General features: G+C 35.8%; 1 protein-coding gene across 1 annotated transcript in view; it reads left to right on the forward strand.

The window, feature by feature from the left end:
- LOC101588738 (RNA polymerase II elongation factor ELL2-like) overlaps positions 1-12,648 on the forward strand; it is a 25,345-nt gene extending 12,697 nt beyond the window's left edge. Inside the window, exons 2-3 of the mRNA XM_004646699.1 lie at positions 10,551-12,029; positions 12,123-12,648. Of these exons, the coding sequence (XP_004646756.1) occupies positions 10,551-12,029; positions 12,123-12,648 (2,005 nt within the window). The remainder of the gene's footprint in view (positions 1-10,550; positions 12,030-12,122) is intronic.
- The last annotated feature ends 6,532 nt before the right edge of the window (positions 12,649-19,180 follow it).

Consider the following 19,180-nt stretch of genomic DNA (forward strand, 5'->3'; position numbering starts at 1 on the left):
GCTTATTCTACTGAGCTATTTCCCTGGCCGTGGTCCTCATTTATATCCCCTTTTTTGTTTACTTTTTTCAGAGATGGGTATTCTATTCTAATTCATATATTGTAGGTGCATGAATTCAACAAAGTAATGCAATATAGTATGGTAGTCTATAACAGTAGTGGCTTATCTGCATGACTGTCAATATCAGAAGTTGTTGATCTGGGCCTTTTATAGCTCAGTGTATTATTATGGCTTTACTTTTTACACCGCATTTTTGTACTTTTCTGCTGGATGGTTAAGACCAAGATAAAGCAAGACCTATACAACAAAAAATGTAACATTTGTATCAGACAAGGTCAGTCAAATCCCCTCAGGATTTTCCCTGAAACCCAGTAGGGCAGTTTGTAGATCTTTCTTCAGTGTTGGCCATGTGGATGAGTCACAGCCATTGCTTGAACAATTTACTCTCTGTGAAAGTCTGAGACAATGTTTTCTCTCCAGGTTTTTAGGCACACTCTACATCGTCAATCACTTTCCTATGAGACCCCCACAATCTCCTTGATCAGCAAATTTTAGACACCACTGAGTTAGAGGATGCTACAATACAAGTTCACTTATGTCATGAGTACTCACTGTCCTTAACAGACTAGGGCCAAAATGTGGGCTATCCTTGTAGCACTTCTTTTTCTCTAATTTTTTTGGTCTGCAAACTTAATTTGTTAATGCTCCAGAAGAGATTAATGATATTATTGCCCTAAAACATAGGCTGTTAAGCTTAACATCAGTATCTGTTTGAATATCAAACACCTTACACATAACATGGAACAGGTATTTTCCAACAAATATTGATATGCTAAATTTAAATGTGTACAGGATGTGAAAAAATAAAAAGAATAGTAAAACATAGAAATAAAACAATTACATATTTTACACAGAAATTTAGAAATCTCACCATATACAAAATTGTAGCAGAACAGTCATATAACATTTTTTCTTTTGTTTTTATTTATTGCCATCCTTTTTTAAAAACAAATATTTACTTGAGAGAGATTGAAGGAGTAATTGATATGACATTAGAAACAGTAAGCTTTTAGAAGAGCAGAATGCCAGGGATTGCAAGCATGGGCCTAGTGTTACACATTGCGTTCTTCAGTGCAGTTGCGTAGGTTACACGTATAGTTAGGTCACATATATAGTTAGTCAGGGTGAGAACCCAATCAATTAACTGCTGGATTAAAAAACTTGATGGAGATTCTTAGGAGCATTGCCTTAGACATTTTGTGTATATAAATGTATGGTGTTGTACCTACTAAGTTTCCTAGCTTTTCTCCTTGCCCTCTCTTCGTGGTTTAATCCTTAAATTCTCGATTTCAGCTAATTGTGGAATACATTTCACTTTTTATTTCTACATTAGAATTCTTACACTAGGGAGACTATATGATATTGACACATGTGGGCCTGGTTTATTTCACTTATGAGTATATCCTCCAGTGGCATCCAATTATATATGAAGGCTTCGAGTTTATCATTTTATATATTTGAACAATACTCCATTGTATAAAAATACCATATCTTTTTCATCAATTCTTCAGGTGACAGACATTTTGACTGCTTCCAAAATTTGGCTTTCACAAGTTGTGCTGCTATAAACATAGGTGCTCATATATCACTATGATATGATGTTTGCAGTTGTTTTGGGAAAATTCCCAGTAGAGAGATATCTGATTTGAATGAGTTTTCCAGTCCAGGTTCTTTGAGGAGTATGCATACTGATTTAAATAATGGTTATACCAGTCTACATTCCCACCAACAGGGGACAAGTGTGTCTTTTTCCCTACATCCTCTCCAACATTTGTTGTTGGTTGAATTCTTTATGATAGCCTTTCTTTCTGGGGTGAGATAGTATCTCAATTTTGCTTCAATTTTCATTTCAAAGAGGGCTAGTGATGTGCGGCATCATTTCATATATTTATTCACTTCTAGAATTTCTTCCTCTGAGAAGTGTGTGTTCATCTCAGATGCCCATTTCTGGGTTGGTTCTTTAAATTTTTGAGGCCGAATTTTTTTTAGTTTTTTTATAAATTCTAGAGAGAAGACCTTTGTCTGATTGCTTATTAGTCAAGATTTTTTCCAAATTTTGGGGTTGTCTCTACAATCTGTTGATGAATTGTTTCAGACACACAAAAACTTCTCCATGAGAGGAGGTCCCCGTTGTTAGTTCTCTCAAGAATTACCTATGTGATTTCATTTTTGTTCATGAACTCTTTGCCTACATTTATATCTTCAAGAGTTCCTCCTACTTTCTCTTCCAGGAGATTTAAGTGTTTCTGTTTTAATGTTTAAATATTTAATCCATTTTTCTTCAACTAAGTGCATGGTGATAGACCTAGGTCAAGTTTTAGTTTTCAGCATGTAGAGAGCCAGTTTTTCAACACCATTTGTTAAAGAGGCTAGCTTTCTTCCAGTAAGCAAGTTTGTCCCCTTTTATCAAAGATAAGGTGGCTGAGGGTGTTTGTGGAGGCTTCTGAATCTTCCAATTTATTCTGTTGACCTTCAGATCTATTTTGTTGCCAATACCATGCTGATTTTATCAAAGTAGCTTTGTAATATAATTTCAAGTCAAGAATTGTGAAGCTTCCACCCTTGTCTTTGTGGCCCAGGATTACCTTTGCTAGTCTAGGTCTTTTCTGGTTCCAAATAAATTTTAGGAATGATTTCTCTAGGTCTGTAAGGTATGATGGTGTTAGTTTCCTAGGGATTGCACAAAATCTGTACAACAATTTCGGGAGTATAGCGATCTCACAATGTTGGTTCTTCCTATCCAGGAGCAGGGAATATATTTCCATTTTCTGAAAACTTCTATGACTCTTTTCTCAGAGTGCTGTAATTTTCATTGAATAGATTTTTTACTTCTTTAGTTAGATTAATTCCTATGTATTTCATTTCCTGGGGTGCTATTTTAAATGTTATTGTTTCTAAATTTCCCTCTCACTCTGTTTGTTATCTGTGTAGACGAATGCTATTCACTTTTAGGTATTGAATTTATAACCTTCTATGCTACTTAATTTGTGTATTAATTTTAGTAGCTTCTTGGAGGAGTTTTTTGGTTCTTCCAAGTAAAGTATCATGTCATTGGCAAATAATGGTCATATAAATTCTTCTTTATTTATTCTTATTCCTTTTTTTATCTATCTTTGCTAATGGCTCTAGCTAATGTTTCCAGAACTATATTGAATAGGAGTAGTGATAGAGGACACCTTTGTTTTGTGCCAAATCTGAGAGCAAAAGATTTCACCTTTTCCACATTTAGAATTCTGTGACATATTGAATTGTCATAGATGGCTTTTATCAAATTGAAGCAGAGGCCATTTATTCCAATTTTCTGTTTTAACTTTGAATATGAATGTGTGTTAGACTTTCTGAAAAGCTTTTTCTGCATGTAATGAGATGATCTTGTGGTCTTTGGATTTGGCTCTATTGATCTAGTGTATTACATTTGTAGTTTTGAGTATAGTGAGCCATCCTTGCATCCCTGAGATGAATCCTATCTGATCATGTTGTATAATCTTCTTGATGATTTGCTGCATTCTATTTGCTAGAATTTTATTGATGATTTTTGCATGTATATTCATGAGGCAGATTGGCATGCAGTTCTTTATTTTAGGCATGTCTTTCCCTGGTTTTGGTGTCAGTATAATACTTGATATGATTGCTTCATTTTCAAGTTCATTGAAGAGTTGAGGTGTATTTGGGAGTATATCTTCTATAAATTTGTTGTAGATTTCAGCTGTGAATCCATCAGCACCTGCACTTTTCTTTGTCAGTATGTTTTGTTTTATTACATTTTGTAGTTCATTTGGCTGTTATTGGGTTATTGAGAGTTGTTATATCTTCTTGATCCAGTTTTGGTAACTTGTACCATTCTAGGAATCGCTCCATTTCTTCTGTGTCTTCTATTCTGTGAGAATAAAGCTTCTCAAATTAGGTGTTGATGAGCTTCTGAATTTCCACTGTGTGTGGGGTAACTACAACCTTTTCATTCCTTATGGCTTGTCCTTGAACTGTCTCTTCTTGTTTTTGAAGAGGTTAGCTAGGGGCTTATAAATTTTATTTAATCTTTCAAAGAACCAGAATTTTGATTCATTAGTTCTTCGTCTTGATTGGATTAATTTCTGCTCTAATCTTTATGATTTCTTCCCGTCTTTAGGCTTTGGGTTTCGTTTGCTCTTCCTTTCCTAGAAGTTTGCAGTGCAGCATTAGGTTGTTTATTTGTTCACAATCTGTTTTCCTTATGTGTGAGTTCACAGCTATAAATTTCCCGTTAACAGCTGCTTTCATCACATCTCATAAATTTTGACACGTTGTGCTTGAATTTTCATTGAATTGTAGATATTGTTCAATTTCTTTTTTTCCATAATTTTATTGAGAAACAAATAACAATGAGACAGTTTCAAACCAAATCGGTAGGACAGTTTCAATAATTAACACATTGCATACATTCTTCCTAGTGGTTAATTGCTGTACAAGATGCAGACATGATATCCTATTTACAAACACTATTAGAACAAATCACTCTATTCATTAAGAGAATATAACTATATATCTATCCTAACCATTTTGAATACACAGATACAAAATGGACACTCGTCTGTATCCCCTTTTTTTGGTTACGTTCCGTTATTTGAATATTATAGGTGTGTTAACTCAGCAAAATATTCTAAAAGAGTTTAATTTCATCTGTGACCCATGTGTTGCTAAGGAGGGTGTTGTTTAATTTCCATGTATTTATGGCGTTTTTCTTATTTCCTTTCTCCTTTATCTCCAGTTTCATTGCACTGTGGTCAGATAATATGCATAGGATAATTTCTGTTTTCATGTGTAGACTTAAGCATTGACTATTGACTATTATGTGGTCTGTTTTCAAAAATGTCTCATGTGAAGCTGAAAAAAAATGAGTATTCAGCTGTTTTGGATGGTACAGTATCTATATTTCTACTAAGTCCATTTGTTCCAATTTCTGGTTCATTTCTGTCACTTCTTGGCTAATTTTCTCTCAGCATGATCTCTATTTTTAGGACAAGGTTTTGTTAAGGTCTCCTGTTAAGATTGTGGTATTGGATATTGGATTTTTTATGTCCATTAAGATTTGTCTCATATATTTGTGTGTTCCCTTATTTGGTGCATACATTTTTATGAGTGTTACCTCTTCCTCTTGAATTTTTCCACTAACCAGTAAATACTGGCCTTCTTTATTTCGTTCGATCATTCTTGGTTTGAAATTGAGACTGTCTAAGAAAAGGACTGCTACTCCTGCTTTTTTCTGAGGTGTTGGGGAATCTAATATTGTTTTCCATCCTTTGACTTTCAGTCTATGAATTTATGAGTTAACTGTGTTTCTTGTTGACAACATATTGTTGGATTTTGTTTCCTAATCCACTGTGCCAGTCTATTTCTTTTAATTGTTGAATTGAGTCCGTTTACATTGATTGTTGTAATTGAGACATATTGACTTATGATTGACATTTTATTTACCTGCTGTTTACTCTTTTTTCTCCTGTGTTTAGTTCTTTGCCCTATTTGGTAGATTCCTTCCATTCTCACTGGTGTAGATCTGATTATTTTGACCGCTGTCTAGAGTATCTTTTGTTAGTCTGTGTAGGGTTGGCTTTGTCGTGTTGGAATTCTTTTGTTATTCTTTGTCATGGAAGTATTTCACTTCTCCATCCAACATGATATAGTATAGTATCATGTGTCCTTGTTATTTTGTATAGTAGTCTGGGCTTGACTTTGTTTTCATAGAGGACTTGAAGTACTCTGCTCCATGCTTTTCTTGAATTCATGGTTTGTGAAGATAACTCTGCCTTTGTTGTGATGGATTTTCCTTTATATGTGATCTTTTTGCTTTCTCTAGTGGCTTTCAGCATACTGTTATTGTGCTGAAGTTCTGGGACCTTCACTATTGTGTGTTTCAGTGTGCTTTTAATTGGGTTGATGTCATTTGGAGTTCTGTATGTTTCCGTTTCCTGAATGTCAGATTGTTTCCCCATTTTTTGGAAGTTTTCTGTTATTACCTCTCTCCATATTCTTTTTGTATCATTATATCACTCCTCCTTTCTCATTGATGCCCATTAGTCTCACATGTTCATCTTTGCATCATCTTGCAGGTGATTAACTTTTTCCTGCATCCTAGTTATTTTTAAGAGATCCTTTCTTACCTTTTCACTAGCTGCACCAGTGTCTTCAAGATTTGAAACTCCATCTTCACTTTCACTCAATTGGTTTTACAAGTTTTGATTGAAATTTTAAGTTCCTCTATATCTCTTTGAATCTACTTTATGCAATCTATTTCTTTCTTGTGTTGCTCATGCAATGATTCCATCATTTTTCTAATCTCTATTTTCTATCAGTGTCTTCTTGACAAGCAGTAATTAATTCTTTCATTATAGTTATTCTTTCCTTTTTTAGTTCAGAGATTGATTCTTTCTTTCTTTTCTTTTTTTTTTCTCCGAATGCCTCCAGGGCAGGTTTGACTGGCTTGAGTTGTGGGGATCGAACCACAGCAACCTGAGCCTGACTGCTTTGTTGAAGCAGCCACTTAAAGAACTGTGCTAAGGGGCAGGCGCACTCAGAGATTATGTCTGATCTTACTTCCTCTATATGTTTCTGCAGTTTATTTTTTACATTACATGCTATTAATTCAGATATTTCTATTTTATTTCAGAGGTAATTTCTGATCTGAATTACTCTATACCTTTCTGCAATTGTTTCTTTAGTTCACATTCTATTAATTCAGACATTTCAGCTGTGTGATTCCCAATTTCTTCTGTGCTTGTGTCTTCTGCATTTGTTCTGGGTGGACTCTGTATCTGCAGTTGCATTTTGCTCCTTGTCCTTGTCATTTTGTATAGCACTCTGACCTTTGGTGTAGAGCTTTGTTGCAGTTATAACCTTAGCACCTACTGAAATTCTTACCCAAGAAAAGTTACATGATTGAGGCATTTACAGTTTTGAATTGCAGAACTGCAATAAGGAACTCTAATAATTGGTAATGCCATTTTGCAGTCTGCAAACTTTTGTAACTAATGGCTTTGGATTTTAGACAGTAAGAGCAATCATCATGTCTGTATGGCTAAGCAGATATTAAATTGGTAATTTGTATTTAAGTTAGTTCTGCTAAATTCTTTCTGTTCGCCTCCCCTTAATGTACATAGTGTTTTGCAGGCAGACTAGTTCACCCCAGTTAACTTTTGTGCCTTCTCTCAGTGAATGGAGAAAAAGAAAGGATGCTCTTTTAGATCTGGGTCTAACAAAGTGTCTCAGCTTACCGAGTGCATATCTACAAAGTTTGAATTAATCCAGTTGTGCGTGGCTTGGGTCTGGTGGCTGTGCTCAGCTTCTTTTTGCTGCAGCCCTTGGAAGTCAACTTGCTGTGCCCCTCTGACAAGATGTTCTGCTCCTGGATTAGCTCGGTGGTTCTGGCCCCTGGCCTCTCTGCAGGGACTTCAGCTTCAGAGTTTCACACCAGGCCTGTATGCCAGGCCTGGGCTTGATCTGGAGTGGTCCAGAGAGCAAGGACAGAATGATACACTTGCAAGCGGGCCTGGGCTGGGTCCAGAGGGATGAAGCAGGCAAGGGAGAACAAAGAAGCTGTCCCACACACAAGCCAGGCCTGGGCTTTGCTGTGCCAAGAGTTTGGAGGAAGTTCCAACTCACATGCTGGACCTGCGCTGGTTCTGGAGGGTTTCAGGTGGTCCCAAGAGCATGGCTGAAGGTCTCACTCACATGCCAGGCTTGGGCTGGGTCCAGAGGGACCCAGGGGGTCCAGGGGAGCATGGAATCTCTCCCACACACTAGCTGGGCCTGGGCTTGGGTTGTGTCTGGATGGGTCTGGAGATCCCGGTGGCATTCAGATTTTTTGAGACTTTGAAATCTAGCTTTATGTTTTCAAGTCTTCTTTCATGGTGATCATTATCATTGTGTACTTTTTCTCATAATGACCTCCCTACTTCCAGTGACTAACCAACACATATTTTGTTGTAATCTCAAATGAAAATAGGACTGCCTTTAAAATATTTATTCATCCAAGATTACAGATATAAAATTACCAAGGTAGATTGTTTCTTCCTGTGTTTAACCGATGTCTGCAGAATGAATGGAAAACATTTGTACATATATTAAAACATTGTATTATACAGTGTACTTTATGAGTTCATTGATTTTCTGCAGGAGGATTTTATGTTCTCTCCACACCAGTGATCTCACTATTCATATGAATCCAGTGGGAAGTTAACAGGAATATGAAAATACCTTAACAATGAAAGAAACATCATTCTAACCTTAATATACATATGACCCCTTGATTTGATGGTAATATATATTTGCTTGGAGAAATGCCAAGTTAATATTATTGTTTCAGTGTGCATTTAGAGACTGTGTTGTCTTAAGTACCCACTGTTTCTGGAATGAGGAACTTGGGCAAAGGGAAAGGATCAAACAAGATTGAAATGTATGGGCCGGGGAGATGGCTCAGTGGAATAAGTGCTTCCCTGCAAGCGCAAGGGTCTGAGTTCAATGCCCGGTTCAGAAAAAAAAAAAAAAGATTGAAATGTAGATGTTATGGGCATAAAGGATCATCTACTGGATAACACAAACAACTTAGAAATTTTACCACAGTGAAATATGTTTTCATTGAGGCTACCCACAGTACTTTGGAATTGTAAGGAAGGAAAACATTACTTTAATTAGGGAGAGATCCCACATATGTGCTGTCATTCCAGATGGGATCCTAGGTCAAGTGGAAACTCCACCAACTAGAGCTTTCATAAGTGTGACTTGAAGTAGCTAATTTTGATATAGTCATTTGCTTAACAATGGCTATGTGTTCCAGGCACAATTGTAGCTAATGAAGATATAGCAGTACTGCAAAACTGACAAAATCCAAACTGCCTTTCAACTCATATTCTGTAAGGATAAGCCTGCGAAAGAAACACATGTAGTTCATATGATTCTGTATAGTAAATAATCCTCAAAGGAAGAAAGGCCAGCTAATAGAGAGGTCCAGAGTTTGTGAGCATAATGTGCTACTGTAGGCAGACTGGTCATCTGAGGACACTGTACAGAACATCACCAGCATCACCAGGCAGCGGGCCATCAGTGAGACAAAGGAGCATCAAGTGTAAGGCTGCTGTAGGAACAAGCTTGGGGCACATTTAGAGAACAGGAAGCAGATCAATGAATGTTTAGATACATGGGGCAGGCTATAGGAGAAGGAGCAATGAAACAAGAATGGCCTTGCATAGCATGCCAAAAGGTTGTATTTTATTCTTGAATTAATCTATTGTATCACTTGTTTTAAAGTAAATATCATTGGAAAGACAGAAGACGATTTGGAAGATTATTTAGGGCAAGGAAAGACTGGAGACAAGCAAGCATGTAGGGGCAGTGGCCACGGGATTGGAGAGAACGATGAGCATTGGTGATGTCATGCCCTGACATCACACAAGAATGTAGTTCTGGGTGCAGGAGGTGGTCTGTATTTACTTCTATTTGGTTTATGTCAATATACCCAACCATTCAGTATACTATCCAGTACATCACAAGTGCTCAGTAAATATTGATTGTATGAATAGTAAATTTGTTGGCTAGCTATAAGTTTTGAGGTAAAATTACTGGGAAGTATATCTGAGGAGATATGAAGGACAGCACAATCTTTCTACTTGCGTGGCTACATGGAAGGTGATGCCACCAGTTAACAAAGAAATAACAGACTGAGGAAAGGATGGAAGAGTTGTGCCTATTTTGCTTTTCAGTGAAATTGATCAGAAAGAATACCAATAATCTATGGGCATTGTGTTGCTCTACTGCACATCTCTATCACACCTCACTAAAATAACTTTTTCTTCCTGGGCAATGAAACCTTTAAGGCCTTAGGTAAGTTTGCACGCTCTAGAATAAGAGTACATACAAGTGCATTAAGCAACATAGGTGCTAAGTTCATTAGTGATTGGTAGGCAGGTGAGAAAGAGAAATTGGCATCTCAGAAGATTTGTTTCAACCTCATCTGATTTCAGAAAGCGTATATGTCTATGAAATGCAGCCTTGGATTCAGGCAAGGTTTCCCCCACAAGGGAACCTCACAACCTCACAACCTCACATTTCAGAGTTCCTGTAAGGAAGACTTAATGTTAATCATGTGATGTACAGACCTCCTCTTGTCTCTGAAAGACTTTAGACCCTCTAGATTCCCTCTCCAATTAACTTTCCTTGCTATTGTATTTACTGGAAGAAGGTGAATTTTGTATACTGAGCCTAGACAGTAATTTAACACTTTATAGTTTGAGGTATTTTCTTCTTGAAGAACTCCAATGTGAAAGGAATGTGTTTCCATTCCTACAACCCATTTCAGCTGCTCACATTCTGCCTTTAAAGGTACTCTTTCCTTGGTACCACCAAGAGAGAATCTTTTGGGAGTGCAGTTTTCAGCAGGAGTAGTAAGAACTCATTCTTGGCAGTAAATTCTTTCATTCATTGTTTTCTTCAATATCATACTGTTTCAACTTTGCTTTTTCCAGATGTGAAAGAATCACAGAATTTGGAGGCACAGACCCTGAAAAAGCCTCCAAAGATGGACAAATGGATAACAAAAATGAGGACAGAATAAAGCCAGGGCAGAAAAATGTCTCCAGGCTGCTTATGAGGTTTTCCAGGATAGGGACTCAGAAAAGCAGAAGTTCTGCCCAAAAGTCTAAGAAGGTATTGCGGTCTAACATCTCTGTTCAACTGAAAAAATACCCAAAACTCATCAAAATTTCCCCAACAGAGCCTCCTCCTCGTCTTCCCCCACTCAAACTTAAGTTGATAAATGTCAGTAGTGACAACAACCAATACAGAGATGAATACCTTCGGCACACCACCTCAAAGAATAGTCACTCACATCGCAGGTACCTAAAATCCATAAAAGAAAAAATGATAATGAATAGTGCCAAAAGTTCTCATATGATGATTGAGGGAAAAAGCATCCAGGCAGAAGCAAAATCTTGCAATAAATCACAACGTACAAGCAAATTACGTGAACACAGCACAGTGCCAATTCGGAAAGCACCTAAACCCATTATAGATCCAGCACCCTTAAGGCAAAGAACAGCTCCTGTCAACCCTGCATATACAGTTCGAAAGTCACGGGTTCCCAACACTGTCTATACACGACCATATAGGGACAGGGTGATTCACCTACTGGCATTGAAGGACTATAGTGAATCTGAACTGGTTATTCGACTGCAGAAAGACGGTATCAAAGAAAACGATAAAAATTACATTAGAAATATTCTTTATGAGGTAGCTGATTTTAATCATCAAAATTGTTCCTATTCCTTAAAGGACTGTGCTTTCTCAGAGATCCAGAGAGACTGGCCCGGATATAATGAGATAGAAAGGCAGACATTGGAGATGGTGCTCTCTAGAAAAATCGGTGCCTTGTCTAGCCCAGAATCATCTGCCGATTCTTGTAGCTACACTCCATCCTCTCCCGAGGATCAATGTTTCAATTCAGTTCCTGAGGATCCTGAGGATCCTGAGGATCCTGAGAATCAATGTTTCAATTCAGTTCCTGAGGATCAATGTTTCGATTCAGTTCCTGAGGATCAATGTTTCGATTCAGTTTCTGAGGATCAATGTTTCGATTCAGGTCCTGAGGATCAATGTTTCGATTCAGTTCCTGAAGATCAATGTTTCAATTTAGTTGTTACTGATGATTTCATGACAAATGAATTTAGGGTATTTCCCTCAAGATATCCAATACAGTCACCATCACATAGCCACTTAAGTAATGATTCTGAAAGCGATGCAGAAACTGCCGAAGATATTCTTCCGCCACCAACTCCATCTTACGGGCCCACTTCATATTCTCCTGTTTCTGTAAATTCCAATGATGATTTTTGTAACACTCAAAAAGATTCTGAGACTGAAGATGATTATGTGAACGTTACTACTGAAAAGAGTAACAAAGACATTATGTCTGAAATTTGGCCAAAGAAGCACAGTTCTTCATCAGTGTCAGCCTCTCATTCAAGAAAAAGAAAGCTTCTGAAGAGAGTGAAGAGAAAATATTCGAGGTCTGAAGATAAGCCTGTATATAAATGTACCAGATATGAAGCAGATAATGAATATTATGATCTTACCCTAAAGGACAAGCAACCGACAGACTCTGCCAGCCAAGAGGAAACAAAAAGTCCAGAATCATGTGGAAATTTTCAAGAAGAGGATTCTGCTCCCGCAATCACGACTCTTATACGATCTATTTCACCGGATTATATTTGTAACTACTTTCCAATACATTCCTCTAAGCAGCGTCGTCGTTATGTCCGAGAATTTAGAGCAAATTATGATGAATACCACATCTTGTATAACAACATACTGAATTTGTCTAGACAAATTAATGACTTAAAATGGCAAAAGAAATTTGCTACTCCCGGCTCTAAAGAATATCAGCGTATTGCTAAAAAACTCAAATTAGAATATCAGAAGCTAGAGGAAACTAATCCTGGTTGGTTGAAAAACTACTCTAGGTGCTCATATCTTCATAACAAGATGGCTCACATACATAATTTAATCATAGCTTATGATCAGAGCCACCACCCTTCAAAAAAGAAGCGCAAAGTTCGACATGAGTGAATTCAAGCTTACTTAAATTCCCAATAACTTGCTCTAAGTTTCTAAAGGAATGAATCTGGGTCACCTGTGGAAAATTGCAGCATTAAGACAACTGAAACTTCCTTCCGTATGCTTTCTAATTTGTTTTTCTTTTCATTTTCATTTAACTTCTTTTGAAACATTTTTATTTTAATAGTTTTCATTTCCTCTCTTTCTGCAATTTTGAATCTACTTTATTTCATCTCTTTACCACTGGTATTTAATTATTTCTTTTGTTAGAACATCAAGCACCCAGTATTTATGAAATAAACCTGTGCACATTTTAAAAATAAAGAATTCTAATGAGCAAGATGAAATGGTTTGCATAAAGACTTTCTTTTCTGAGTATTCTTAATGTAAACACTTTCCAAAAAGCAAAAGTTGACAAATTTGCATAAAATAGTATGATTGAAGTTGGTCACTTGTCTATGTCTTAGAACACATGTTTTTTAGTCCAATGTGGTAAAGATTTTGAACAGTCATTTAAATTATGTTGTCTTTGCAAAATACTGCCATTAGAATGGGAACAATTTTATTTTTTTTTTGTATTCATTGTCATTTAACTTTTTTGAAACTTTTTTTTATTTTTAGGGAAGGGTCTACAGAGTGTTCAGGGTCTCACTACTAGATCGGACTCATAGTGATCCACCTGTTTACAGCCTCTCAAGAGCTGGGATTATAGGTGCACACCATCAAGCCCAGTTGCAATCACTGTCTCAGTTTGCCCCAGGGGCGAAGCCGGCCGCCCACAGCAGGCCCAGGGATCAAATCCATGGCCCCTGAGCCTGCTTGTAGGTGCTTTAATCTGCTGAGCTATTTGGCCAGCCCCCGAAACTTATTTTTATTTTAATAGTTTTTATTTATTTAACTTTATTCATTTTTCTTATTTTTCATTTAAATTTTCCAAACACAGTTTCCACATCTGCTTGCTTAAAATGTTTTTTCAAAATTTGTTTTCAATGGTAAATATTTGTCTATACCATGTAAAGAACAATTGAATCATACATAAAATGAATAATTTGTATACACTGAGGAGAGTAACATTAAAATGAACATTTCATAACTCGTCACCTAATTTAGGAATTAAAATACAGTACTGTTCATGTTCTTTTTGTGCTCTGCTCAACTGCTTTGTTTCTCTGCACATTATGTAGTGGTGAAAACTTCTCAAGTTTAATTTATTTTTTTATTAGTTTTAATTTTTTTGCCATACTGAGATTGAAGCCAGGGCCTTTGTACTGAGCTACATTGTCAACAATTTTAATTATTTTCTTTGCTTTTTCTTTTTTTGTTTTTAGTTTTCTTCAATTTTGTTAGTACATATTTGCTATATATTGATTACATTCACCATGGAGAGCTGGTTCATGCACCTGCCATATCTGCATTCTTTTTGACCCCTTTTGCGCCCATTTCTACCCTCTCTCTCAGTCTCCTAATCCTTTTCCCTTTTGTAGAAGATCTGTCATCCACTTATCTATTTTTTATTTTGCTCTTTAATTTATTTATAGTTGGTGTTTCTCATATAAGAAAAAAATCAGGCAACATTTAACCTTTTGTGCCTGGTTTATTTTACTCAATATTATGATTGGAAGATGCATCCATTTTCCTCTAAATCATTCCATTTTTTCCTTTGTTATGGTTCAATAGTTAATGCCACATTTTCTTTTGTCACTGATTTATTGATTGACATAAAGGCCATTTCCATGATTTGGCTATTATACGTTATGCTGTTATTAATATGGCAGCACAATAGGTATGCATCGCATCTGTCATGATGTCTTTCCTCTTTCAGAAAGATGCCTAGCAAGGAATAGCTGGTTTAATTTCTACTTTTTGTGCTTTGATAAGCCTCTATAATGATTTTCATAGTGGTTGTAACAGTATGGTAGCAACACGGAAGTGTTCTTTCTCTCTTGGACCTCAGTAGTTCTTGTTATTTGAGTTTTTAATGAAAACCATTCTTTTTAGAATAATATGAAACCTGGGCCATTTTAGTTCACATTTCTCTAATTTCACATTTCTCTAATTTCACAGATGAAGAGTATTCACATGAATACTCTGAGAAGTGTCTTTTAATTTCAGTCACCCATTTTTTGATTATATCATTTATTTGAGAGGGCTAATTTTCTGAGTTGATCATCTACTGTAGATATTAATTCTCTTAAGTGTACCTAGCAAAAATTTTCCCATGCTGTAGCTTGCCTCTTTACTCTGTTGTTTCATTTGCAAAGTAGTTGGGATTTTTTTAATCTTAATTTAATACAATGTCATTTGTTCTTGATGTTACTTGAAGAATTAGTGTTTTGTTGAAGAAGTCCTTTTCTATGCCTACATCTTCATGAATTGTACCTATTTCATTTTCCTATAGATTGTTTATGTTTTGATATTTAGATATTTTCCATTTTGATTTTGTCTTAGTATGTAACTACAAATGTGGGTCTAGATTCAATCATCTCTATGTGAATAACCAACTTCCTCAACACCATTTATTAATGAGGCTATATTCCTATAGTATATGTTATTGGTCCCCTCTCCTGGGGTTGTTTTTACATCATTTATTCTCTTCTGTTGATCTGCATATCTTTTTCTGTGCTTATCATGCTGCTTTTTTCATTCTTCTTGTTGTAATTTAATTTAAACTCTGGGACTGTGATGTCTACTGCTTTGGTCTTCTTGCCCAAGATTGCTTTTGCTCTTCAAAGTTTCTTTTGATTCCACCTACATTTTAAGATTTTTTTCTAGTTTTCTGAAGAATGCTTTTGGTATTTTGATTAGGATTGCATTAAAGCTATATATGCACTTTGGTGGTATGATCACATTGACAATACGGCTTCTCTGTCCAGAGACAGGTAATATCTTACCATTTTATGGTGTCTTCTTCCATCTCCTTTTTCACAGCACTATAGCTTTCTTTATATTTGTCTTTTATTTCTTTGGTTAGATAAATTCCTATATATTTAATTTTATGCTACTATTTTCTTAAGTTATTTCTCAATAGATTCATGATTGCTATAGAGGAACACTTCATTTTTCAGGTTGATTTTTTTTATCCTGCTATGTTGCTGAGTTGCCTTTCTGGTTTACTACTTCTTTATTTTGAAGTATCTTTAAATAACATATTATTAGATTTTTAATCTTTATGAAAATGCAGTCATAATCTATGTAGTCATCTGCAACTTGCTTTGTATAATCAATCCTTTGCTTCTAGGATGTATCTATGATCATGTACCTTCATATTTCATATTCATTTCCTCTTACGTGTTGCTACCTCAGCATGATTTATTCATTCTCTAGTTGGAGATTTATTTGTTTTGTTACTTTATTACAATGCCTCTGAAAATACTTTTTGACTCATATAATTTCTTACATTGTGCTGTTATTTCCATGTTTACTTTAAAAATCCCTTTTTAAAGCCTAATAAGGGCCAGCCAGACAGCTCATTGCATTAAAGCACTTGCTTAGGCAGATGCAGGGAGCAGGGTTTGATCCCCCAGCATGCTGTGCCTGCCCCGCCCCCAAGGAGATTGAGACTGGACATGGTGGCACATGCCTATAATCCCAGTGCTTTGGAGGCTGAAAACAGAAGGATCACTACAAGTCTTATCTGTGTAGTGAGACCCTGCAGACCCTGTACTAAATAAATTAAAAACAAAATAAAGTAACATACAACCTCATAAGATTTTATTATTGTTGTTTTGCATTGTGAACGTTTACTTAGATTTAGATGCATTCCCCATTGCATTTCCCCACTGCCTTATTCATTTATATAGGTCTGATGGCAGTGAAACCCTTGATTTTTTGTGTGCCTATACTTTTAACTGATATTTTGAAGACCATGTTAACTAGTTGTAGAATTTTAAGTTAATGGCTAGTATAAGAACATTTCCACTTTGGTTGCCTCATTTTTGTTAGATAACTAATTTTTTTCTTTATATATTTATTTGGTACAAGGTCTCACTACTTACCTTGGACTTGTGATCCTCCTATCTCAACTTTCTAGGTGCTGGGATTACAGGCATGCATCAGGCTCAGTGCAAGGCTGGCATGGCATGTGGTACAGGGGATCAAATCTGGGTCCTTGTGCTTGCCAGGCAAGCATTTAGACTACTGAGCTATCTTCCCAGCCACTCTGTTAAGTAATTAGACATTGATCTCTTTGCTCTACCTTGATGGTAGTATCATTTTTTTTATTTAATTGTTTTAGAGCTTGTTCTTTGTGTTTAAGTTTTGGTAGTGCTTTAAGTTGTCTGGTGATCATTTTTGTTATTTATTATGCTTGGGATTCAGAGTTTCTGAATTCTAATTTGAAGCAGGCATTAAGCTTGGAAATTCCTCACTAAAACTTATGATTTTTTAAAAATTTTATTTATTTATGTATGTGTGTGTGTGTGTGTGTGTGTGTGTGTGTGTGTGTGTGTGTGTAGCCAGCTCAGCCCACCAGGGGGCGGGGATGGCTGGCATGTGGTGCTGGGGGATTGAACCGCGGTCCCTGTGCTTTGCTAAGCTTGTTCTAAGTAGGTGCTTTAGACCACTGAGCCATCTTACCAGCCCTGAATTTTTTTATTTCCATTGTCTCTTATTTTTTCCATCGATTTCCTTCTGTGCCTCATGAACATTTTTGTTTTCTTTTTTCTCTCCATGTGTTCATCTTTATATTCCTACTAACTTATACTATAGTCTACCTCTCTTATCATTACTTTCTCTGCAATCAACCCTGTAACTGGTCATCAGAGAAGTTATGCTTCTTCTTAGATAACATTGTAGTAACTCTGACTAAGAGACATCAGATGGGAAGTGAAAATACTGAACTATAAGGACGGTTGAAAATATCAATAAATATCATCATGCCAAAGAAATATTGTTTGAATCATTGCCTGATTCACTAATTTTATTTTAATTATCCCCATAAATATAATTTTTAAAATATAAAAATGATTTGAAATAATTAAAATGAAAAATAATAAGTGGATAACAGTAAAATCTATTACCTATATTTAGAAATACTAGAATCTGCATATATTTTTATGTACTTTTCAAAATCACAGGTTTAAATGAACCTATTATGTTCAGTGTCTTCTATAATCCTCTAACAATTTCCTTTATTCCATTAATTCATGGTGGTTGCTATCATAGTATAACAAGTACACTATCATGAATTTTATACAAAGCAGTCACATAACTTTAGATAAAAAGCTAAACATTCTGTATCTTAACTTTTCCCACAATATAGAAATGATAGCAGTCTTTAAAGTCATATACTTATGATTTTGAGGATTTATCAAGTATGTATGTATGTATGTATGTATGTATGTATGTATCTATTTATCATCTACCACCTAACTAGGTAATTAAGCATTATCATTAAAGGTAAGACTTCATGTATAATGTGCACTTATTAGGTGACAGATAAAATGATCACTTTTATTTATTACCCTTCTGTTATGTAACATTATCACAAACTTAGCAGCTCAAAATTACAAAGCAATTATCTCAAAGTTTGTGGGGGTCAGAAATCATACCACAACTTATGTTTGGTCTCAGTTTCAAGTTTTTTGGTGGGGCTATAATCACTGTTGGCTGTGGCTGAGGTCTCATCTCAGAATCCATTGAGGAAATACCCACTACCAAACTTGTTTATTGGAGTGTTGACTCAATCCAGCTCCATTTGACCTTTGGACTAGAGACTCAGTTGCTCCAAAGCTGTTACCAAGACATACATCAGATCACCACATAGGAGATTTCCTTGAGGTGGCACGTGATGTGGTAGCTGGTTTCAAGAAAGCTAACACGGGATAGAGTCTAGCAAGAAGGAAGTTACACTCTTATTTATCATAGTCATTTGAATGATATATTATAACCTCTGCCATATCTTATTTGTTATGAACAAGTTACAAATGCTAACTACACTCAAAGGAGGCAAATGCACATGAATGAAACAGCAAGTGCTACCACTGTAGGTAGTCTTTGTCAAAACTGTCATCTAGAAGAACAATTCTTTTCAAACTGCCACATTTCAAAATTTCCTTTTAACTGCAATTCATTAGATCATGTTTTTAAAACTGTGAAAAATCAATTATTTTTTTAGAAATTTTTTGAACAATATAAAGTCTAAATCAATTTCTACATAGGCTGAAAATATCTTTCTAAGCAAGCCTCAAAACTTCACATTAGGGCGCTAGGGAGATGGCTCAGTAGAATAAGCGCTTGCCTGGAAAGCACAAGGACCTGAGTTCAATCTCCAGTTTCTGCCAAAAAACAAGTCATATTAGAGGAGATGATCTTTAAAAAATGAAATCTTTTGACTCTTTTTAAAATTAAAGAATATCATTACACTACCTATTATTATATGATTTATCAATTTAAATGCTCTCTTTGAGTGAAAATAATGCTTCAATTAATTGGTTACATTATAAATAATATATTTCCAGGAAATTCTGCTCAACAAAATGTAGGGCATTCCTTCCTGGCCCTGTATTCATTTATTATCATTTATATTCCCTAGACGTGACCTTAA

This window comes from Octodon degus, unplaced genomic scaffold (assembly GCF_000260255.1).
Source record: "Octodon degus isolate 3935 unplaced genomic scaffold, OctDeg1.0 scaffold00278, whole genome shotgun sequence".
NCBI classification, from domain to species: domain Eukaryota; kingdom Metazoa; phylum Chordata; class Mammalia; order Rodentia; family Octodontidae; genus Octodon; species Octodon degus.